Source organism: Tursiops truncatus, chromosome 2 (assembly GCF_011762595.2).
Source record: "Tursiops truncatus isolate mTurTru1 chromosome 2, mTurTru1.mat.Y, whole genome shotgun sequence".
NCBI lineage: Eukaryota > Metazoa > Chordata > Mammalia > Artiodactyla > Delphinidae > Tursiops > Tursiops truncatus.
The window spans coordinates 37,081,095-37,104,412 of NC_047035.1; the positions used below are offsets into that span (position 1 = coordinate 37,081,095).

At 39.6% G+C, this 23,318-nt stretch overlaps 1 protein-coding gene across 5 annotated transcripts in view; it reads right to left on the minus strand.

The window, feature by feature from the left end:
* Positions 1 to 780: 780 nt before the first annotated feature.
* The window catches only part of PPP1R36 (protein phosphatase 1 regulatory subunit 36), a 39,894-nt gene continuing 17,356 nt past the window's right edge, over positions 781 to 23,318 (minus strand). For 4 of the 5 annotated variants that reach the window (XM_073800376.1, XM_073800374.1, XM_073800375.1 and 1 more), the window contains 5 exons: positions 22,392 to 22,526; positions 10,933 to 10,975; positions 10,434 to 10,612; positions 10,160 to 10,351; positions 9,261 to 9,569 (listed from right to left, as the gene is read on the minus strand). In XM_073800376.1, coding sequence (XP_073656477.1) covers positions 9,410 to 9,569; positions 10,160 to 10,351; positions 10,434 to 10,612; positions 10,933 to 10,975; positions 22,392 to 22,526 — 709 coding nt within the window. In that variant the 3' untranslated portion in view covers positions 9,261 to 9,409. Of the gene's footprint in view, positions 2,178 to 9,260; positions 9,570 to 10,159; positions 10,352 to 10,433; positions 10,613 to 10,932; positions 10,976 to 22,391; positions 22,527 to 23,318 lie in introns of those variants that run through there. The other variant, XM_073800377.1, reaches the window with a different exon arrangement.

Consider the following 23,318-nt stretch of genomic DNA (forward strand, 5'->3'; position numbering starts at 1 on the left):
CATATATCAGAATTCGGTCTCCACTGGACCTGCGAACACACTATGTAACTCTTCCAAGTTTCATCTGCTTTTTTCCAGGCCATGAGGAGTTGGAAGATGAAGGATAATAACATGCTAATAACAATCACAATACAAAAATAGTAGGTGGTCTTTATTTATGATTATATACTAGCCACTCACAGAAAAAGACCTGGTACAATTAACTATAAAATGTATAAGCTCAGAGAAATGAAAATTTATGTTCACACAAAACTTGTACATGAATATTTATCGCAGCTTTATTTGTAATAGCTCTAACTGGAAACAATCCATATGTCCTTTGAAGGATGAATTAAACAAGCTTCGGTACATCCACATCACAGAGTACAACTCAGCAATAAAAAGGAGCAAACTATTTTTTTTTAATTTTTATTTTATATTGGAATATAGCTGATTTACAATGTTGTGTTAGTTTCAGGTATACAGCAAAGTGATTCAGTTATACATACACATATATCTATTCTTTTTCAGATTCTTTTCCCGTATAGGTTATTACAGTCTTGAGTAGAGGTCCTGTGCTGTACAGTAGGTCCTTGTGGTTTTTTTTTTTCTGGCCGTGCCGCACTGCATGCGGGATCTTAGTTCCCCGACCAGGGATAGAACCCGTGCCCCCTGCAGTGGAAGCGCAGCGCCCTAACCACTGGACCACCAGGAAATTGCCCTCCTTGTTGATTATTTATTTTATATATAGTAGTGTATATATGTTAACCCCAACCTCCTAATTTATCCCTCCCCCCACCTTTCCCCTTTGGTAACCATAAATTTGTTTTCTAAGTCTGTAACTCTGTTTCTGTTTTATAAATAAGTTCATTTGTATCATTTTTTTAGATTCCACATATAAGTGATATCATATTTGTCTTTCTCTGTATGACTTACTTCATTTAGTATGATAATCTCTAGGTCCACCCATGTTGCTGCAAATGGCATTATTTCATTTTTTATGACTGAGTAATGTTCCATTGTATATATGTACAACATCTTCTTTATCCATTCATCTGTCCATGTCTTGGCTATTGTAAATAGTGCTGCAAAGAACAAACTATTGATACATGTAACATCCTGGATGAATTCCCAGAAAGTTATATTGAGTGAAAAAAATCCAGTGCCAAAAAGTTAGGTACCGTATGATTACATGTATATAGCATTCTTGAAATGAAAAAATTATAGAAATGGAGGAGAGATTAGTGGTTGCCAGGGGTTAAGGAGAGGGTGGGGACAAGAAAGAAGTGTGTGGCTATAAGTGTAACATGAGGGATCCTCATAGCAATGGAATGTTTTGTATCTTGACTGGATCAATATCAATATCCGGTTGTGAAATTGTTCTGTAACTGTGCAAGATGTTACCATTGAGAAAACTGGGTTAAGGGTTCACATGTATTATATCCTACAACTTCATGTAAATCTGCCGTTATTTCAAAATTTAAAAAAATAATTTAAAAAAGAAACAAAAGAAAAGGTATAAGCAACACAAAGTTGTGAAGATAGAAAATAAAAATCTGAGAGACCAAAGCTCTAAGTTCTTATGATTAAGCAGTAAATTTATTTCTGTGCTTCCTTGAAGCAAAAGATAAAGAGGAAACCAAGATAAGTCATATATACTTGTTCTGTGATGAAAGTAATCACAGAAAAGCTTTTCCCCTGGCAGTCAATTCTAGAAGAGAAATGAACTTAAAATAGAACCTTCATGTGGTAATATATATTATATTGAGTAATATATTACCATCTGCCTTGATCTAGAATTTATGACAAGGTACTGTTATTTTTATTATCTGTGCTACTATAATATAGTTCCTTGAGTTGGGTGATGTGTTTACTTGAAGAAACTCAATGCATTTCACATATTATTTCTGTGATAAATCAGAAAAGGGGAAGCACAAATGACCAATATGAAGAGGTATGCATCCTTACTGTTAATAGAAAGTATACATTAGAATGAACATACAATTCCATTTTTCACTACCATAGAATTGGCAAGGATTCAAAGGAATGGTAATGCCCAGGTGAGGGGTGAGCATTCTCATACGCAGATGGAGGTAGCCTTGCTTTGGGGCTAGCCTTCGGCAGGAAATTCAGCAACCGTAAGGTCCTGAGAAGGAGTGTGCTCTTTGATGCAGCAATATCATTTGCAGGGCTTTATCCTAAGGAAAAGAGCAGTAGTTTGAGAGACAAGGTATGTATACAAGAAAATAGGTGACTGGGCAAGGACACTGTGATATACTCATACCACAGAATACCACAGGGCAATTAAAATCATGTTTTAGATGGGTACTGGCTGAGTTCACGATGTACTTCTCTCTGAAGGAGGGAGGCTGCAGACAAGGGTACACTGCACGACCTCATTTTTGTTTGTACATAAATGCACACAAATGACTGAAAGGAGATTCACTTAATTATTAACAATGAGTTATCCTGAGTGATGAGATTATGGGCATTTATTTTTTTCTTTGTGTTTTCTAAGGTTTCTTTCTACACTGAACAAGGATTACTTATGTAAATTAGGCAGATGATACCATTAAAAATTATTTCCAGAAGAAATACAGGTTGATATGGGGCAACCACCAATAGACTTAAGACTTTGATTCTAAATAGCTCCAGTGTTCTGACACTGGCCAGTTGATGGGGGACAAGTGTCCCCTGCAAAGGTCCTAGGCGTGGGTGGCTATTTTTGTGCCAGATTTCAGTGTGATCTGAGCTCTTTGGCCCCAGCGCATTCCCCTTTTGCTCTGCTTAGGCCTCTGGGTTAGACACAGGAGAAGGAAATGAGAACAAATCATTCTGCATAAGGAGGACAAGGGAGGCCAAGGTGCAAAGCAAGTGGTGCAGGACACCAAGCTCCTTAGCATGGCTCGCCTAGATCACCTTGGGCACCACCTCACAGAGAGAAACTCAGAGGCAGAGAACAACTTTATGAACCCACTGCCAGACACAGACTGCTCTGGAGACGTCCTGCAAAAACAAGGGCACAGTTCACCCTGTGCTCTCAGTCCCCTGAAACTGCTTGCTTTCTGCAAACTGAAACTTGTTCAGAGGGGGGAGAGCTCAGTGGCAATGGGCTTGGAGGAGGCACGTTTATTTTTCTTTCTTGGTATGAAAATTAGCTAGAGTTCCCTGGTGGCCTTGTGGTTAGGATTCCAGGCTTTCACTGCCGTGGCCCAGCTTCAGTCCTTGGTCAGAGAACTGAGATCCCACAAGCCACGCAGTGCAGCCAAAAAAAAAAATTAGGTAGAGATCAAAATGACATATGCCAAGTTCTAAGTAGGATGATTTGTATCTATGATGGAACTGAAGCTCAAAACAGAGGTAAAGGGCTTCCCTGGTGGCGCAGTGGTTGGGAGTCCGCCTGCCGATGCAGGGGGCGCGGGTTCGTGCCCCGGTCTGGGAGGATCCCACGTGCCGCGGAGCGGCTGGGCCCGTGGGCCATGGCCGCTGAGCCTGCGTGTCCGGAGCCTGTGCTCCGCAACGGGAGAGGCCACAACGGTGAGAGGCCCGCGTACCGCAAAAAAACAAAAAAAAACAAAAAAAAACAAACAGAGGTAAAGATGCAAATGCTGACATGGTTGTACAGGCTGAATCCTAGAAGAGGATGATGATTCAAATGTTATAGGACCCTGCAGCCTGAACAAAGGCGGAATAGAAAGGGTTTTGCAGCCCCTGGAAAAGGTTAAGAAATAAGATACCATCTTTCCCACATGAAGAAGTCCTCATTGCTCCCCTAGCAAACCCCACAGTCCAGCTCAACTGCACAAGGCCCCATCACCACCCGATTTTCAGGTCTGAACCCTGTGAGAACCCCAGGAAGCATCCCCAGATACCCCCACCCCATCTCTGCCTATCCAGACCCCTCACATCTTCCAGAGCCGTCTCTATGCCCATCTCCCAATCCCTTGACCTGAGAGGCTCTCTCCTTTAAGCCCTACTGCATAGTGTTTCTCGATTTCTGACTTCTAGCCTCCTTTTTGTGCACGTGTTTATCTTATTCTTCCGCTTCTGCGCAGAGGGCAACCTGAGCAAAGACCATATGTGGTCCAGCTCTGTGCCCACATATCAGGTGTGACATAAGTATCTGCTGAATATTTTTTAAAATCAACTTTTTACTTTAGAACAGTTTTAAAGAAAAATTGCAAAGATATGATAGAGAATTCCTGTATCCCCACATCCAGTTTCTGATTATTAACATCTTATATTAGTATGGTACATTAAGGAACCCAAATTGATACATTAACTATAATCCATGCTTTATTAGGATTTCCTTAGTTTCTACATAATATCCTTTTTTTTTGTTTCAGGATACTATCCAGGATACTAGATTAGATTTAGACATCATGTGGCAATTTCTCAGACTTTCCTTGTTTTTTTTTAATTGAGATATAATTCACATACCATAAAATTCACTCTCTTAAAGTGTACAATTCAGTGATAGTCTATTGACAAAGCTGTGTAACCATTAGCACTATCTAATTCCAGGACATTTTCATCACCCCAAAAAGAAATCTTGTTAGCAGTCACTCCCCATTCCCTCCTCCCCTTAGTGTCTGGCAACCACTAATCTACCTTGTCTTTATGGATTTCCCTGTTCTGGACATTTCATATCATTGTAATCATAGAATAGGCTGCCTTTTGTGTCTGGCTTCCTTCACGTAGCATGATGTTTTCAGGCTTCATTCACCTTGTAGCATGAATTAGTACATCATTCCTTTTTATGGTTGTGTAATATTCCATTGCATGGATATACCACATTTTTGTTTATTCATTCATCAATTGTTGGTCATTTGGTTTGTTCCACTATTTTGGCTATTATGAATGATGCTTCTTTGAACATTTGTGTGCAAGTTTTTGTGTAAACATATGTTTTCAGTTCTCTTGGGTATATATCTAAGAATGGAATTGCTAAGTCATATGGTATATGCTTAACTTTTTGAAGAACGGATAAGCAGTTTTCTAAAGTGGCTGCATCATTTTACATTTTCATCAGGAATGTTGTGAAGGTTCTGATTTCTCCACATTCTCATCAACACTTGCTCTTTAACTTTTTGCTCATAGCCATCCTAGTGGGTGTGAAGTGGGATTTCACTGTGGGTTTGATTTGCATTTCCCTAATGACTAATAAAGTTGAGTGTTTTTTCATGTGCTTATTAGCCGTTTGTATATCTTCTTTGGAGTAATGTCTATTCAAAGCTTTTGCCAATTCTTAAATTGGATTATTTAGTTTTTATTGTCAAACTGTAAGAATTCATTATGTATTCTGAATACATGACCTTTATTACATATAGGATTTGCAAATATTTCTTCCCATTCTGTGAATTGTGTTTTCACTTTTTTCTTTATAACAGCTTTATTGATATGTAATTCACATGCCATAAATTCACTATTAAAATGTACAATTCCATTTTTTTTAGTATATTCACAGAGTTGCTATACAATCATCACCCCATTTTCTTGATAGTTTTCTTTGAAGCACAAAAGTTACTAATTTTGATGAAGTCCAATCTATCAATATTTTTCTTTGGTTGCTTATGTTTTTGGCGTCATTCGTATTTAAGAAACCATTGCCTAACCCAAGATCATGAAGGTTAACACCTATATTTTAGAGTTTTCTAGTTTTAGTCCTTGCATTTAGGTTTATGGCCCATTTGAGTTAAAGCTTATATACAGTGTAAGGTAGGAATCCAACTTCATTCTTTTACATGGGAATATCCAGTTGTCCCAACACTGTTCGTTGAGAAGACTATTCTTTCCCCATTGAATTGTCCTGGCACACTTGTCGAAAATCAGTTGGCCATAAATGTATGGGTTTATTTCTGGACTCAATTCTATTCCATTGATATAAATGTCTATTCTTATACCAGTACTAAACAGCCTTGATTTCTGTAGCTCTGTAGTAAGTTTGAAATCAGAATGTGTTAGCCCTCCAACTGTTTTTCTCTCCAAGACTGTGTTGGCTATCTGACTATTACATTTTCATATTAACTGTAAGAAAATTAAAGTAAGAAACTTCCAACTGTCTTCTAAAGTGGCTGCATCATTTTGACTCTGCAATGAATAAGAGTTCCTGTTGTTCTGAATCCTCATCAGCATTTGGTATTGTCAGTTTAGCCATTCTAATAAGTGTGTAGTGGTATCTCATTGCTTTTTTAACTTCCATTCCCTAATGATAAATAACATAGAGCATCTCTTCATATGCTTGTTTGTCCTGAGTATATATATTTTTTTGATGAGGTGTCTGTTCATACCTTTTGCCCATTTTTTGACTGGAGTGTTTGTTTTCTTGTTGTTTTTAAGAGTTCTTTGTATATTTTGCATACAAGTCCTCTATCGGATACATGCGTTGCAAATATTTTCCCCCAGCCTGTAGCTTGTCTTTTTGTTCTCTTACTTGAATATTTTGAATTAAAAAAACCCTCTTGGTAAGCTTTAACAATGCACCTGCTTAAAAACCATTAAAGGGTACCCATTCAAGACTGCTGCTTTGTGAATTACAAAAAGGGACTCCACCTGGAAAGTTCCAGAATGAAGTGAAGATATGCATTTGGATCTCATTCCCCATCCACTTCCTTCGCTGGTGCCTTTGTGCAAGACAAAAACTGCACAATCACACTGGAACAACCCACATTGATCTTAAGTGTATCCATAATAGACTTATAGAACCCTCCATGATAGGGCTCTTGCTTATTCTCCAGCCACATCTCATCCTTCTACCCTTCCTCTCTACAGCCTCAAAAGCCTTATCTCAGCAACTTGAAGGAGCTTTGCTTCCAGCCTCAAGACTTTCATATGTTTCTTCTGCCAGTGTGGCGGGCTGACTTTTCAGATGACCCCCAGTGAGCCTTACCTCCTGGTGTCCATGGCCTTGGTGGTCCCCTTCCCCTGTGAGTGGGCTAGACCTTGTGACTTGCTGTGAATAAAGTAGAGCAAAAGTGATGGAATATCACTTCCAACATTAGGTTGTAAGTGACTAACTTCTGTCTTGCCTGCACATTCTCTCTTCCTCTCTCACTTGTTCACGCTAATGAAGCCAACTGACATGTTGCAAGCTCCTTTTGGAGAGACTCGTGTGGCAAAGAACTAAGAAAGGCCTTGGGCCAATAGCTTCCGAGGAGCCGAGGCCTCAGTCCAACAGCCTGTGAGGAACTCAGCCCTGCCAATAACCACCTGAGTCATACTGGAAGCAGATGAGGCCTCTCTTTTGCAATATTCATCATCATTGCAATTAGTTCATTATCTGAGTATTCATTTCCTATCTGTCTTCCCCAAGACTGTCAGTTCCAAGTCAGAGCTGGCTATATTTTTTCCATACTGAATTTCCAGGACCAAACAGGGTGCCTAACACAGAGTAGAAATATAGCAATTGTAGAATGAAAAAATGAATCAACAGTTGAAGGAATTAATAAATGAAGTACACTGAAGCCTCACAGGTCAGAAAGGAGGCAGGAAAAAAAAGCCTGGTGCCCTAGTAAAGACAGTTATAAAAGTCCCACAATTCCCAGGGTTTATTTTTTTACATATCAAAAAAAAAAAACCCAAAAATCAAACCATGTCAACACGTTCTAGATAAAAATTTGTTATGACAGTGTGCAACCAAATGCTCTATGTAAATAAAAAGTCCAAGAAGGGTTCGTTCATAGTCCAGGATGTTTTTTTCTTTTTTTCCCCCCTTTCTTTTTCTCTCCCCCCCCTTTTTTTTTTTCCTTTTCTTTTTCTTTTCTCCCCACCTCAGGATTTTGATTTTTAAAAACTTTGCAGTTTTAACAGGAATAACAGGAATTGACCTGGAACATAAAGGATGAGAGGGAAGACAGAGTGCCTGTTGAACAGAAGCTGCCCCACATGATCAACAGGCTGGAGCTGCTGTTCCTCTGCTCTTGATATTAAATCTGGAAAAAAGCATCCAGTTTTTTCCATTAAACGAACTTTTAGCTAAATGCAGAAAGGAGGATTTTTGAAGTTTGGGGATAAACCCGTGGCCACAGAAAGGTAAATTCAGACCAGTTATTTTAGTTGGCGAAACTCCTATAGGACTTTTTAAATGATGATACTATACAATCAGCAGCCAATGAAAGGGTTTCATCAGCGGGCCCTAAGCTTCACTGCCTACCAAATAATATCCAACTCACTCCCTGGTGGGGCGTGTGGAGGCTCGGCTGACCTTTGTAGTCCGCTTTTCTTCTGCTCCCCCTCACACACCTCCCCCCTCGCACACCCATGGCTCTCGCCTTCCTCGGTCACAGGGCATACCTTTTCATCTCTGTGCCTTTGCACATGGTCTTCCTCTGCCTGGCGGTCCCCCTTTAGTGCCACCCAGTCCCTGCAACACCAGATTCAAATCTCAATGCTCCCGATTCCCCCAGAAGTGAGGGCTCTACTGATCTGTCTCAAAGGGCACTTGGATTTACCTCTTTAATGGCCTCTAACACATTCAATGTTGTATCATTAGCAGGCATGTGTTTTACTGATCCTCTCTACTACTCAGACCAGAGGATATGGTCTCTGTCTTGATGACCTTTTTTCCTTACATTTTCCAGCACAAGGCTTTGAACGGAGCAGGGGCTTGAAACATATGTGTTGTTAAATGAATAAATGAAAAAAATGAATGAAACATATATGCTAAAAGGCTTTTAAATGAGTCAGATGTACTTTATATCCCAATGCCAATAATAATATAGCCATAGAAAGAGTTGTGTTTTTTTTTGTTTTTTGTTTTTTTTTCGATACGGGGGCCTCTCACTGTTGTGGCCTCTCCCGTTGCGGAGCCCAGGCTCTGGAAGCGCAGTCTCAGCGGCCATGGCTCACGGGCGCAGCTGCCCTGCGGCATGTGGGATCTTCCCGGACCGGGGCACGAATCCGTGTCCCCTGCATCGGCAGGCGGACTCTCAACCACTGTGCCACCAGGGAAGCCCCAGAAAGAGATTTAATGTTAAAAATATTTAATTTGCCTTTTTATGAAATTTTGTTTTCAAATGTACCAATTACACTCTCTCATGAAACAAAAAGGAATTTAGAAATGAATAAACAGAATGTTTCTTCACTAGTCCACTAGAACACTGACTAAATGTCCTAATACATTACTCTAAATGGTCATGTAAAAGCCAAGGAAGTAAATAAATAACAAAGCAAACTATTAAATATAGGAAAAGGAGGTTTTCAAAAGCTTTCTGGAATTCTTTAGTCTATTGTTGAACTTTTAACAAAATAATTTGAACAATTTTTAAAGTTTAATAATAAACACTAGTCCTGTATAAAGTGATTAAGTCAAAGTAGTTTACTTCAAATACAGGAATTAATTACAGAGATGGAATGTACAGATTATTTAGGGAATGTTGTTTGAGAGGACAGCGTTCTCATGACTAAGTCCAGTGTATCCTGAATCCTCATGTTATTTCTTTCTCATGACTGAGTCCAGTGTATCCTGAATCCTCATGTTATTTCTTTCTATCATGGAAGACTGTCCCCCAGACTTCATGCTTTCCTCTGTATCGAGGGGGATAAGGGTATGGGGGTTGAACTGACATCGAGGCTCCCCCAGGATGCCAACTCTGTGGAAAGAATTATTGGTATAGCTGAATATTTGCTGAGGCCAAAGACTAAGGTATTGGGTTGGCCAAAAAGTTTGTCTGGGTTTTTCTGTAACATCTTATGGAAAAACCCAAACAAAGTTTTTGGCCAACCCAGTATATGGCTGACTTGTGCATGTGTACAAAACTAAGACTGATACACACACACACACACACACACACACACACACACACACACATCTATTTCTTAAATATGGGTTCAAAAACTCGACCCATAGCAAGATTTTGTACTGGTCCTTCCCTTATTTCCCAAAGATGACTCTTCTAACAGGAAAACTTCAGTCTTACAAAGTCTGCTACTCACTTCACCAAATTAGAACTATTTGAAGTCTAGCATAACTTTGTAGTTTTTTCTAGTCTAGATGGGTATACCAAGAGCTGATCTGGAAAGAAAACATGTTGAGAGGAGCAGGGGATGGTAGGAAGACGATGCTTCCAGCTTTGTTCAGCTTTCTGGCAGAGGCACCGTGTCTGAGCCCTTGCCCCTCCTGGGTCCCACCTAGGAAGCAACACTCAGCCTTCTCTCCTTCCTCTCTCCTTGGGCCACTTACATTGGCATGTGCACAGAGTCCAGATTTTCCTTGTGCTCTTGCATCCAGACTGGGAATTTCATGCCTGCTTGGCGGTACTTTTTGTCAGAGATATTCTGAGCTTTTTCTCTGAGAGAGGGCAGCAGAGTAGACATGACTGGAGAGCGCATGTTAATGGCTTTTTTCATCGCTGGGCGCTTTGCCATCATTCTCCTGGGGGTGGGGGTGACATTTAGGTCACATCATCTTGTTTTCTAGAAATGTCCTTGAGCTTAGGAGAGTCAAAAGGTCATACCTGAATTGTACAAAAGTCATGCGTTTCTTTTCCCCTCCTGACTCTTCATCCTCACGCTTCCTTCGAGGAATGTTGAACATGTCGGAACGAAAGAGCCTCCCTATTTCTTCCTCAATCTCTGTGAAGTGTTGACGTCGGAAGACAATCCAGGCTACATACGTACAGAAAGTATAAAAGGACTACGACAGAAACAGACGAGAATCGGAACCCACAGTTACGACATGAAAAGCTCCCACCTGTCTATAGAACACTACTGAGCAGACGCAAACCCAGATGCCCTGCTCTCTCCACATGCCTGAAGGGCTGCGGAAAATTATACATGTACTCACCTTTGCAGAAGGCAAATCAGACCAAAGATTTAAGGAGTGGCACACAGCTTATTAGTATCCTTTGTAGAAAGGATATTCATTAAAAACAGGTGCCTGACAAATGTCTATCGCTGTTGCTATACTTCATGTTTCATATCAAAGAGCAGAGCCCCTAAACGTAAGTGACTCACCTCAAAGAATTTCCAGTCTTTTTGTGTATTTGATATTTTCCCCCTGAAATATAACAAATCACAACTATAGGTTGGAAAGGGAAGTTCAATATTTCAGTGACCTAGGCAACCCCTTATCTTCAAAAGGCCTTTTGCAGATCATTACCTGTGGTCCCGTATCTATTTAGTCACATAAATGCTATCAAAAGGCATTGATAGGGCTTCCCTGGTGGCGCAGTGGTTGAGAGTCCGCCTGCCGATGCGGGGGACACGGGTTTGTGCCCCGGTCCGGGAAGATCCCACATGCCGCGGAGCGGCTGGGCCCATGAGCCATGGCTGCTGAGCCTGTGCGTCCGGAGCCTGTGCTCCGCAACGGGAGAGGCCACAACAGTGAGAGGCCCGCGTACCAGGATAAAAAAAAAAAAAAAAGGCATTGATAATGAATGCCAATGTCTTTTTCTTCAGCTTCTTAGGTTACCCAGATCAAAACCTCTAGTGTTTGGTCAAAAGTTAATCAACATATCCTGTGATAAACCATAATGGAAAAGAACATGAAAAAGAATGTATATATATGTATAACTGAATCAATTTGCTATACAGCAGAAATAAATCAACTATTAAAAAAACTAAAAAAAAACCCACTAAAGTGGGGTTCATAAAAAAGCTAATCAATATAAATTCAGGATAAACAAGCCAGCCCTCGCTATATTCTTCCAAATGTTTCTAGTAATGTAAGTGTTAGGGAGATGAGGAGAGTGGAAAGGTGGTGAAGAGGTAACACAAGGTGTTAGTAGGTATGGAAGTAAAGAACTAGAGGCTAAGTCTAAAATAAAGGAAAAGAAAAAAAAATCTTAAACAATGGTTATGGCTATTGGGTACAGAAAGAATCAGAAACAAAACAGACACAGGTCTACCTATGCCATACAATCAACTGGCTGGGAAGAAAAGTGCGCTCTTCCTTCTGAATGAAGTATGTAGACCGAGCCTTGTCTCTTAAAGGTAGGCAAACGCCCAAGAGTCCTAGCAACACAAGTTCAGTGTTAAGGGTACTGGCACGGGCACACTTAGTAAACTTGGCCTCCCTCTCCATTCAGAACACAGGCCATTCTAATTCTGATTGCCAGCCTTGGGAAAGCAGGCATGGCCAGGGGAGGACTTGAGAGTTGAATGACGGGGCTGTGCACCTGCAGTCACTTGATCAGTCTTGGGGGCCAAGGCCAGACCCAGGGCACTCCAAGGTTGATCCTGGGTCTGCTTCTGCTTTTGCTTTGGGTTTCCTTGGAGTAACTGACTCCTAGGAGTGGCCCTGGTATCAGGTTCTCCAGAACTGTCCCGACTCCCATGGTCTGGGGAAGTTGACCCAAACTCCTCAGGACCTCCAGCTTTTTCACAGAGACTTCATGGTCTGTATGGGCCCAAACTAGCTCTCCATTTGGAGGAACCACTGAAGAGGTGGTTCAGCTTTTACTGGGGTGGGTCCCTCCCCTCTGGCAGATGCTTCATTTCCTCACGTGCAAGTCTTCAACAAAGAATTAAGGCAACAGTAATTACAGTGAACATTTACTAAATATGGACTATGTGCCAAATACTATGCTAAGCCCTTTACATTTATGATCACATTTAATTCTCACAAGACTGCATGATTATTCCCACTGTACACGTGGGGAGACTGATGTTGAGACCGAAGTCCAAAGACATATTTAGTTAGGGACAGAGTCTGAACTAAAAATCAGGCCTGTCAGGTCTCCACATTTGTCCTTGTAACCCAGAATGCTAGGAAAATAAGCTTTTTCTTTAAGATATTTTAAAGATGAAACCATTAAACAACAGAGCCCAGCAGAAACTTTTTAGGACAAGCCTCCTTCTGTGTCACCTAAAGCCTTTACCCAACAAGAGTGCTTCTGTGGTATTCCCGCCCTTCCACTGCCTCTGCCAGCTGAAACCAGAGACCCTGCACACCTGTCAAGCGGAAACCAACCAAACTCTGGTTTTGGGATACTGAGTTGGCCTGTGTCCTTGAGAGAAGGTTTAGAGCAGTATTTATGCTGGCACAACCCAAACCAGCACCATCTTAGCAAGGTTTTGAAATGACAGAGTGACTGACCAGGAAACACACACTTTCTCTCCTTTTCTTTCATTTTTCTTTTTTCAAACATTAGAAGAGAAGGTACCATGAACCTCCTCTCCTTTCCCTCAAGTTGTCACAAAACTGGGACTTCTTTCTCTCTTAAAGTCCAGAGCAAACTGATATAGTTCACAGTGCAGAAATTAAGAACAGAATGTAGTGGGTTTCTTCTGACCATTCTTTTTTTTTTTAATTTCTTTTGACCATTCTGATTTAGCTCTGCATGTAAAACTGAAATGAGTTCAGGAAATGGAGACCGAGAATGAGTACATTTGGGAATGAGCACATTTAAATCTTCCCGTTCACCTCTTGCTGGTTAATCCTGAGTCGTTTTCCTTTTTTAAAAAATTATTTTTATATTTTAATTTTATACATATAAAATAACTATATATTCTATAATTTTAATAAGTACATAATAATTATAAATTGGTTATAAATTTAGAAATGTACTGAGTATAAATAACAAACTTAGGCCCCCCAAGTCCTCTACAAATTGAAACAGGGTTGATAACAGCACAATCCAATAGAAATATAATGCAAGCCACAAATGTAACTTAAAAGTTTCTAGGAGCCACAGTAAAAAGAAACAGGTGATATTAATTTTAATAATATACTGTACCCCAACCCCCCAAATATTATCATTTCAATATGTAATCAATATTTTATTCATTTTTAAACTTTTTGTATAGCGTATATTTTACACTTACAGCACATTTCAACGTGGACCAGCCACATTCCAAGTGCTCAATAGCCACACGTGGCAACTGGCTGCCGTGCTGGTCAGCAAAGACGCTGTACATTTACCCATGAAGGCGGAATCCAAAGGAAAGAGGGGAAAGCCAAGCTGTTGGTAAACCCAGAGATTGTCATTGGCCTGTTATGTGCTTTCTTATTCCTTCTTGCTATATTAGACTCTTAGCTCTAAACCAAAATGAGGAGAGCTTATATTTTTAGTGACTCCTGAAGGGGTGCAAAGCCTAGGGCCAGACCCATGGGGTTCTGGGCTGGAGAGAGAAAAAAACTGTGCTCCCACTTGCCCCCTGCTGCCTTAGGTGAAGTCAGGTTTAAATGATGGTCAAGGCCTGCTCTGTACAAGGGAATAGAAATTTCAAAGGAATGTGTTTGGGAGAGGGAAAAGAGGCCTTGGTGCAAGTGACTGGAGGTGGCAGGGGGAGGGCTTAAAGATGATTTAAACACCTGAGCTTCAAAGAAACGCCTTTCTCCCCATCCTCGTCCCCACAGCCAGCCTCTTTGGTCACCGGTCAGGTGACAGCTGCACTGACCGCAGAGGAGGAGGGTATACCTCCTAGGTAGAGGCGGGGTTGGAGCCAGAATTGGCCATAACCAAAGATCAGATCTAATTCTATGGCTTGTGCCATGAGGAGGTTTTCTTATCCACCATGGAAAACACAGAGAGCTTTTTTTTTTTTTTTTTTGCGGTACGTGGGCCTCTCACTGTTGTGGCCTCTCCCGCTGTGGAGCACAGGCTCCGGACGCGCAGGCTCAGCGGCCATGGCTCACGGGCCCAGCCGCCCCGTGGCATGTGGGATCCTCCCGGACCGGGGCACAAACCCATGTCCCCTGCATCGGCAGGCAGACTCTCAACCACTGCACCACCAGGGAAGCCCCACACAGAGAGCTTTTACTGAACATGTTCGTCAAAATTTTGCCAAAGCTTTTGTAATATCAGGATTTCACAGATGCATTTAGAATAGAAAGGCATGTCCTCTTACTTCTCAAGAAACATGAAAGCACTAAATTAACAGCCCCCAAATTTCTGATTCTACTGAAATCGTTAAAATTATCTCCAGGGATAAGGTGTTTTAGTCCAATATTAAGTATGCATACATTAGAGAGAAAAATCAGAAAATACACATGAAAATGTTCTCATGCGAATATCAGCTTGTTCACATTGGGAAGAAGTTAAATAATGATATGTTAAAATCAGGTAATCACTCACAACTGGCAAAAACATTGTCCTTATCTTCTCCTAGATAAAAACAACCAAAAGAGCAATGTAAACTTCATTCAAGGACACAATCAACACCCACCGCCAATTAACAACTTTTACTGGTAAGGACATGCTATAATCTGTTTTCCTCAATATCCTTTGTTCAGCAATTTGACCTGTATAAAATTTGTTATGTGAATGGTGGCTGGTGAGCTCCAAACTGCTATCCAACAAGCAGGAGGAAAGTAGGTGACATTGCCTACAATGGCAAAAAGATCAACATCTCCTGGAAATGAGCTAGTACTAAACTGAGGCAATCACTTACTTGCAAACATGAGCTCCTTTAAAAGTTTGTATAAAAAATATATTGTAATAAAAAGGTACTGCTAAAAGTACAACTTAAGTGGAGGTTCTATATCTAGGAAACTAAAAGATATGATAAAATCTCTAATTATGGGGCTTCCCTGGTGGCACAGTGGTTGAGAATCCGCCTACCAATGCAGGGTACACGGGTTCGAGCCCTGGTCCGGGAAGATCCCACATGCCGTGAAGCAACTAAGCCCATGCACCGCAACTACTGAGCCTGAGCTCTAGAGTTCGTGAGCCACAACTACTGAGCCTGTGTGCTGCAACTACTGAAGCCCGCGTGCCTAGATCCCGTGCTCCGCAACGAGAAGCCACAGCAATGAGAAGCCCGCGCACCACAACAAAGAGTAGCCCCCGCTCGCCACAACTAGAGAAAGCCTGCGCTCAGCAACGAAGACCCAACACGGCCAAAAATAAATAAATTTAATTTTTAAAAATCTCTAATTACGATACATTTACAGTTTGTTTTTCATCCCCAAATTAGTTTGCAATGCCTATGTTCTTTTAAAAATTGAATAATATGGGCAATAAATTTAAAAAATTTTTTTAGAGTAGGTGTTTTTTTAACCTTGTTGTGGACTGAATGGTTGTATCTCCCCCTACCACCCTAATGCATATGTTGAAGCCCTTAAACCCCCCAATGTGGTGGTGCTTAGAGGCAGGGACTTTGGGAGAAAATTGGGTTTAGATGAGGTCATGAAGGTGGGGCCCCATAATGGGATTTTTGTCCTTTTAAGAAGAGGAAGCGAGACTAGGGTTCTCTCTCTCCACCATGGGGGACACAGTAAGAAGGCAGCTATCTGCAAGCCAGGAAGAGGACCCTCACCAGAACCTGACAATGCTGGCATCCTGGCCTCAGACTTCCAATTTCTATCATTTAAGCCATCCAATCTGTGACAATTTGTTATGGTAGGCTGAGCTGACTGATACAAAACTTAAATTCTAGTTTTCTTAATTAGAAGTGACGCTTTAAAGAGAGAAGAAATTAACGTTGAGAAAAGGTGATTTTTACAAGTGATTAAATAGGAAAATTTATAAAGCTATTATTTTACTATAATACCTTTCTTAAAAGTTCTGTCAAGAAAAGAAAACACCACTTCTTCCTAATTAAGGGAGTCTGTGGCAAGCTGAGTCTCTACCAACAGCTCTAGGGACCCGGAAAGGCCTTCTGTATTTGGGCCACAGGAATGTTTTTTGATGCTTAACTATCAATCCCCAATTTTAAATCTCTCTCTATTCCTTCTACTACTACACCTCACAAGAAAGTTCTGACCAGGCCAAAGGGAAGCCCTCAAGCCAGTCACCCACCCGAGGAGTCCCATGTCTGGCAGGAATGAGCCTGCTTTAGTGTCCCCGCTGCCCTCAGACATTGGCTGGAGACAGTCCATGGGAAGAGTGGCCTCAGCACAAACCTGGTGGTGGATTCAGAGTGCAGCAGCAGGGGCCGCTGGTCAATTACACCCTGCACTGTAGCAGATCTGAGTGGCACGTTTTCATGGCTGCTGCACTGGAAGACAGCACTAAACCTGTCAACTCCATAAAAGAACTGAACATAGCCGTGAAAACTCTCAAGAGCAGAAATGATGTAGTAGAATAAAGAATGAATGTTGCTGGAGATGTATTAAGAGGGCATTCCCAAATCATGGTAAACCACACAAAGTGAATCACAGAGATGGTAGACATGGGAAGCAGACTGAGTATAGCTACCACTGTGGACAAGAGGGGTGCAAGAGAAGAGAAATGGCCAACAATGCCAAAATATAACCAAAAAACAAAGACAATGAGCCTGAACTGAAAATACATTGATATAAACATTAATAAATATCAAGTCCCTATTTGAGAGAAATCTCACATGCATTTTTGTTTTTAAACTTTATAGACCAATGTATGTCCTTATAAATAGCCAAGAAGAGTGGAGAGAACATATGCTTTTGCCCCTTAGACCCTGGAGAAGCCTGGAGAGAACCTATTCCAACTAAACCATGAAGTTCTTAAACCAATACAGTCTCTGTCCCACCTGATGTTTCTCTTTGTAGGTGGAAGCAAAAGGTTTCAAGGCTCAGAAAAACTGAAAAAAGAAAAAATTGAACCACATGGAATTGTTATAAAGTTCACTACATGAAAGGGTAGAAATCCACACTCACATGAAAGACATTAAAATGCAGATAGAGTAAAATGTTTAGTAAAGGTTAATGGTAATGATAAAAAATAAAGTAAAATAAATTGGAAAAACCAGGTGAGAACAGCAAAGTATAATATAGAATTTCATTAAGCGTTTTAGATTCTCAAACTATAACAAAGCAGTGGGGACAAATCATACAACCTTAAGAGAGAACAGGAAAACAGTAAATATCATAGGCTAGGTCTCAAAAGATGCAACAACTTGTTTGATAATGCAAGGCACTTTTTTTTTTTTTTTTTGGCTGTGTTGGGTCTTTGTTGCTGCGCATGGGCTTTCTCTAGTTTCAGCGAGTGGGGGATACTCTTTGTTGCAGTGCACCGGCTTCTCATTGCGGTGGCTTCTCTTGTTGCAGAGCACGGGCTCTAGGCGCACGGGCTTCAGTAGTTGTGGCACGCAGGCTCAGTAGTTCTGGCTCGCGGGCTCTAGAGTGCAGGCTCAATAGCTGTGCTGCACAGGCTTAGCTGCTGTGTGGCATGTGGGATCTTCCTGGACCAGGGATCGAACCCGTATCCCCTGTATTGGCAGGTAGATTCTTAACCACTGTGCCACCAGGGAAGTCCTCCATAATGCAAGGTACTTTTTAAATCGCCCATAGTCCCTTTACTCTAACAAATTATCTGTTTTTCCATTTATTTTCTTGTCCATAGTAACATCTATTCTTGAACAGGACTTTCAAAATTTAAACATATACATCATATTTAAATATGCATTCTCTTTGACCCGGGAATTCTACTGTAAAAAATTTATCTTTAGGACAAACTAGACAAGTACATCAAATATAGGTATAAGAAAGTTCATTGCAGTGTTATTCCTAATATTTAAAAAGGAAATATTCCAACTGTTCATCAATAAGTTAAACATATTTGGAATACCAGGAAGCCATTAAAGGTGATGTTGTAGAGTTATACTTACTACCAAATTCCACAGATTAATAGCAATAACAGTAATAACAACAAAAAAGGAATAATAATAACTAACTTTACTGAATACATAGTATGTGCCAAGGATGGGTCTCAGTGTTTTCTATGTATTATATCATGTAATTTTCACAGGTGGTCTATTAAGTAAGTATGTTATTGGGTATATTTTACAGGTGTAATGTTATAGAATAATAAATTCTATTTATTTATGTAAAATTGTGTGTCTGGGTGTGCATATAGAGATGTCTGAAAGGATAATAAATGAAATGTTGACAACAGATTTACCCTTTCCTTTTTATGTATTGATTAATTATTGTACACGACTATGCATTAATTTTATAAAAAGAAAGAACAAAACTATTTTTGAACATATAGGGAAACAAGGAGTTATTTTCTCGACATGATAAATAATTCATCACTTAAACTAAGGGTCAATACAATAAGTAAATAGCATGTGCTAGCTTATTCTCTTTTATAACAGAAAAAAATAAGGTTGACTTCAGTCACTTCTTTAATGGTATTAGATACAGGAAATGCTACTACTATAGCTAATTAAAAATTTTAAATATGACTCTAGGAAAAAATGAAATTAAAAACTACCTTTTACAGATGATATGATTATATACCTAGAAAATCCTAGGAGATAAATTAAAATTTTACATAGGCAGGAAATGTGTTTAATATATGTGTCATTGGTTATGACATAAACTGATAAAAGCAAATGCATTCTTATATATTTTTGTCATCAAAAATATATTACCAAACATGCATCAACAGGGAAATAATCAGTTAATGATAATAAGTCCGTAATATCCATGGTTTAAGAACTATTCCATTTTTAAAAAAGAATATGGTAGATCTATGTGGGGATCTCTCTTCTGGGGAGAGATTGATATTGAAGGATGGTGGAGGAAGTAGGAGACTTTAACTTTTAAAAAAGAATATGGTAGATCTATGTGTACTAATCTTCAAAAATATCCAAGATTTATAAGTGAAAAAAGCACATTTCAAAATGACAACATAGCATTAATCTGATGTATTTAACAACAATGTAAGTGCATACGTATAATTGGATAGAAAACCAAGAGGACATACATCGGGCCAGAAGTAACAGTACTTACTTCTGGGGAGAGATTGATATTGAAGGATGGTGGAGGAAGTAGGAGACTTTAACTTTTAACTCTACAATACTAACTATAAACTATATACATAACTATTTAAATTTTTTACCCTTAGGATATGTTCATGAAGTACTTATACAATTAAAAACAAATAAATAAACCCAAACTTCACATTGGTATTTAAAAAATTGATTACGTGAATACATAAGTGCTAATCTAATTTAGGACCACACAAATTTCTTTAACTATTACTATGTAAAACTTTAATGGACAAAATAAAGAACAATATGAATAAATGGAGAATACAACTTACAGCTGTTTGAGAGGATTCAATATAGCAAAGATGACACTATTTCCTAAGCTAAAGTATAGGTCTTAATACAATAAACAATAAAAGGTTCTTGGTAGATATTGCTTAGAACTTGATTAATAGTGAAATTGATCTCAAATAGGCAAGATCACCAAATATAAGGTTTCTGGAGGTAATAGGAGTGAGTACTTGTTTTCAGCTAAATCACCTCCTTTCCAGCCCAGCTCACTGCCTGCACTCCCTGAGGTCCACTGCTCCTCGCCTTTCCTGCTTTGGGTGCCCAATCTCTGTCTATACCTCTATTGCAACAGTCACTGGTCTCCTTACCTGATGACTCCTCCAATAGACTGTATGCTCCTTGAAAGGAGAGACCATTTTCCTTGTACCCTGGCACTTAGCACCACGATTACCACAGAGCAATAATGTTTGTTGAATAAAGCAAAGCAAAATACAAGCTGTATAGTTCTGATGTTTAAAAGAGAAAAACTAATCAAAAAAATTCAATAGGAATTCCCTAAAATGGGTTAAAATATTAGAAAAATTCAACATCTAATAAACAAGAAATGTTACAGTGGAAAATATCACTAATAAATATTACAGGAAAGTTGGCTATTAGTAAAGAAAAAATATCTTAGATTCATAGCTCATCTGATCAGATATAACAAATTTCAAATGGATCAAAGCTTTTTTTTTTTAATCCTTTTTTTTTTTTTTTTCGGTACACGGACCTCTCACTGTTGTGGCCTCTCCTGCTGTGGAGCCCAAGCTCCGGACGCGCAGGCTCAGCGGCCATGGCTCATGGGCCCAGCCACTCCGCAGCTTGTGGGATCTTCCCAGACCGGGGCGCGAACCCGTGTCCCCTGCATCGGCAGGCGGACTCTCAACCACTGTGCCACCAGGGAAGCCCTTTAATCCTATTTTTAAAAACTAAGAAAGAAAGGTGAGGAGTTTAGCCTGGAAATGAACAGAATGAACCCAGGAATGCAAGAACTTGTATGACTATTGAATAGCATCAGAAACAAGGTGGAAATGTTCAAATAAATAAAAACTTAAAACATTTTCATAATGTGTAAAAACGTAAATATCAAAATGAAAGCAACAAACTAGAAAAAACAAGTAACCAATCCTTGCTATATGAAATATAAATTATACTAATTCCCAGTTTCCACTTGATAGATGGTTAAAACTAGAGGAGGAACAGGCAATAAATTATTGTACACAAAAAAAGAACACAAACTCTGTAGTCATGAAAAATATTCAGTCAAATAAAATATCCTTAAGATTTTTATATACCTTTAAGCTATTAAAAATACTAAACTAATAAAAACAAGTATGCTTATTGCTTATGGTGATAAAGAATGTTTTAATCTTTTTAAAGGACAATCTGGCAATATGTAACAAGAGCTATAAAATTGTTCATGCCTTCCAGATAAGTGCATTCTGGGTAATAAGCCATAAGTAAACAGCCCAAATGAACAAAGTTATTTATATAAAGATATTCAATGCAAAAACATTAGAAAGCAGAAAAACTGAAACCACACAGATGTACACAAGAGGAATGGTTAAGCAAACTGGTATATTATACAACAGAATGACTACAGTTGTTATTCAAAGTGGTAGGTGAGATTATATAAGCAGAATAATAGAAAAAGGTACACAGAAAAAATGTGGAACACAAAAAAGTATGTACAATACAAATATTTGTATTTTGAAAATGTGGGGGAATGTGGAGAGAGAGAAATCATGTATTGGGTTCTTTTCCAATAAAGTTTTTAAAAAATGTAAAAGGTCTGGCCATGACCATGGCATGGATCTTGAGCCTGTTGTGAAACTACTACTTAAGAGAAGGAGATTTTGGCTTAAGGATTGGAGTTTTCTCTCCTGTGACCCCAAACTTTCCTGTGATAAGACACTTTAAAATTTTAGTTATAGTAGTGTATGAACTGTTATCCTAAGGTAAAAATTGCCTTCCCACAAACAGGGTCATCTTACAACTCCCACCTTACACAATTATACCCACAACTGTTGCTGCAAAACAAGCAGCAGAAGGGAAGGGGACACACCCAATACCCGCTTCAACACTGGCCCATCACTTGGCCTCCTGCCCAAGGCAGCCAAGTGGCCCTTGTCGGACAGCAAGAAGCCTTCCTGGCAGAAAGCAAGATTTCATTGAACTGATATAACCTGAGAGAAATTTATACCCAAATAGTAGAAGGTTGTTAAAACATCTGCCACACCTGAAACTAACACGATATTGTAAATCAACTTTAATTTGAAAAAAGAAAAAAATATATCAGCCAAGGTTCTGGGATTCTTCCTATACTCATTTGGCTCTCTCAAACAAGATGTCACATGTGTTTGGGACAGAGTCTCAGCTGAGGCCAGTGATTCTGTACAACAAAAAAGGAACCTTTCTCAGGGGCACCAAAAGTCAAAGCTGAGGGTTGTAAGGATGTGGATCTACACACAAGTGAAGATCTAACAAAATCCTAAGTGGGGACTTACTTTCCGCAGCACATGTGATGCTTATCAGGCATTCCCAAGCCCAGGACGAGGACACAGTACTCCTGTGCCAAGTATTTCTGTGCTGCTTCTAACTTACTGATAATCAATTCCATCTCTTTTTTCTCTACAAGGCCCCTGAAAAGAAAAACAATAATCTGGATTAATGTTGGCAAATGTCTATATTAATTAGTAAAAAGTCAGAAGTATAAACTATTTTGAAAGAAACCTGAGTCAACACACCTCACTTATCATTGCATTTATTTTATTTGAGCTGTGGCAGAGAAAGTTCCTCAAAGCCCTTTGATATTTATCATTGTAATCAGCATCTCAAGTTTATGCTGAATATTCACTTTTTTAATAGATTCTTTATAAATTGTATATGTATCCTCACTTTTATACACAGGAAGTCCTAATTTATATAGAACAGCTCAACTAACAAATTCCCTATACTAGTTTCTGTGGCAGTTAGCAGCCAATTTTCCTGCTGTTTTGCTAAAACAGCCATGGAGACTCTTTCCCACCTTAGCTTCCCCTGGGTTTCTGATGTTATTACTAAGTTCGGGGGCTCCATGTTTGAACTACTCGATGTTTGTCCACCCTCAGTTCTGTGTTTGCTAAGGTGGCATCTGTGGAATACCACTCTGGGAACTCTGGCATCAATTACAATCACCTTGCTTCCCTGTGAAAACACAGCCCCAGTTCCAATTGAATTGCAAATGTACTTTCTAAAAGGCAACCTGTTTTTAGGTTACAGCATGTCTGAAGCCTAATTTTAGACATTTTTGCTGTACAGTACAGTAGGAAACATTGCCGACAATACATTCCAATGATTGCTATTGAAAAATGAAGTGTCACTAACTTTGTCCCTGCCTTTTTATTTTCAGAAAGACAAAAGCCAAACGAAATGCACTCTAAACAAGAAAGACA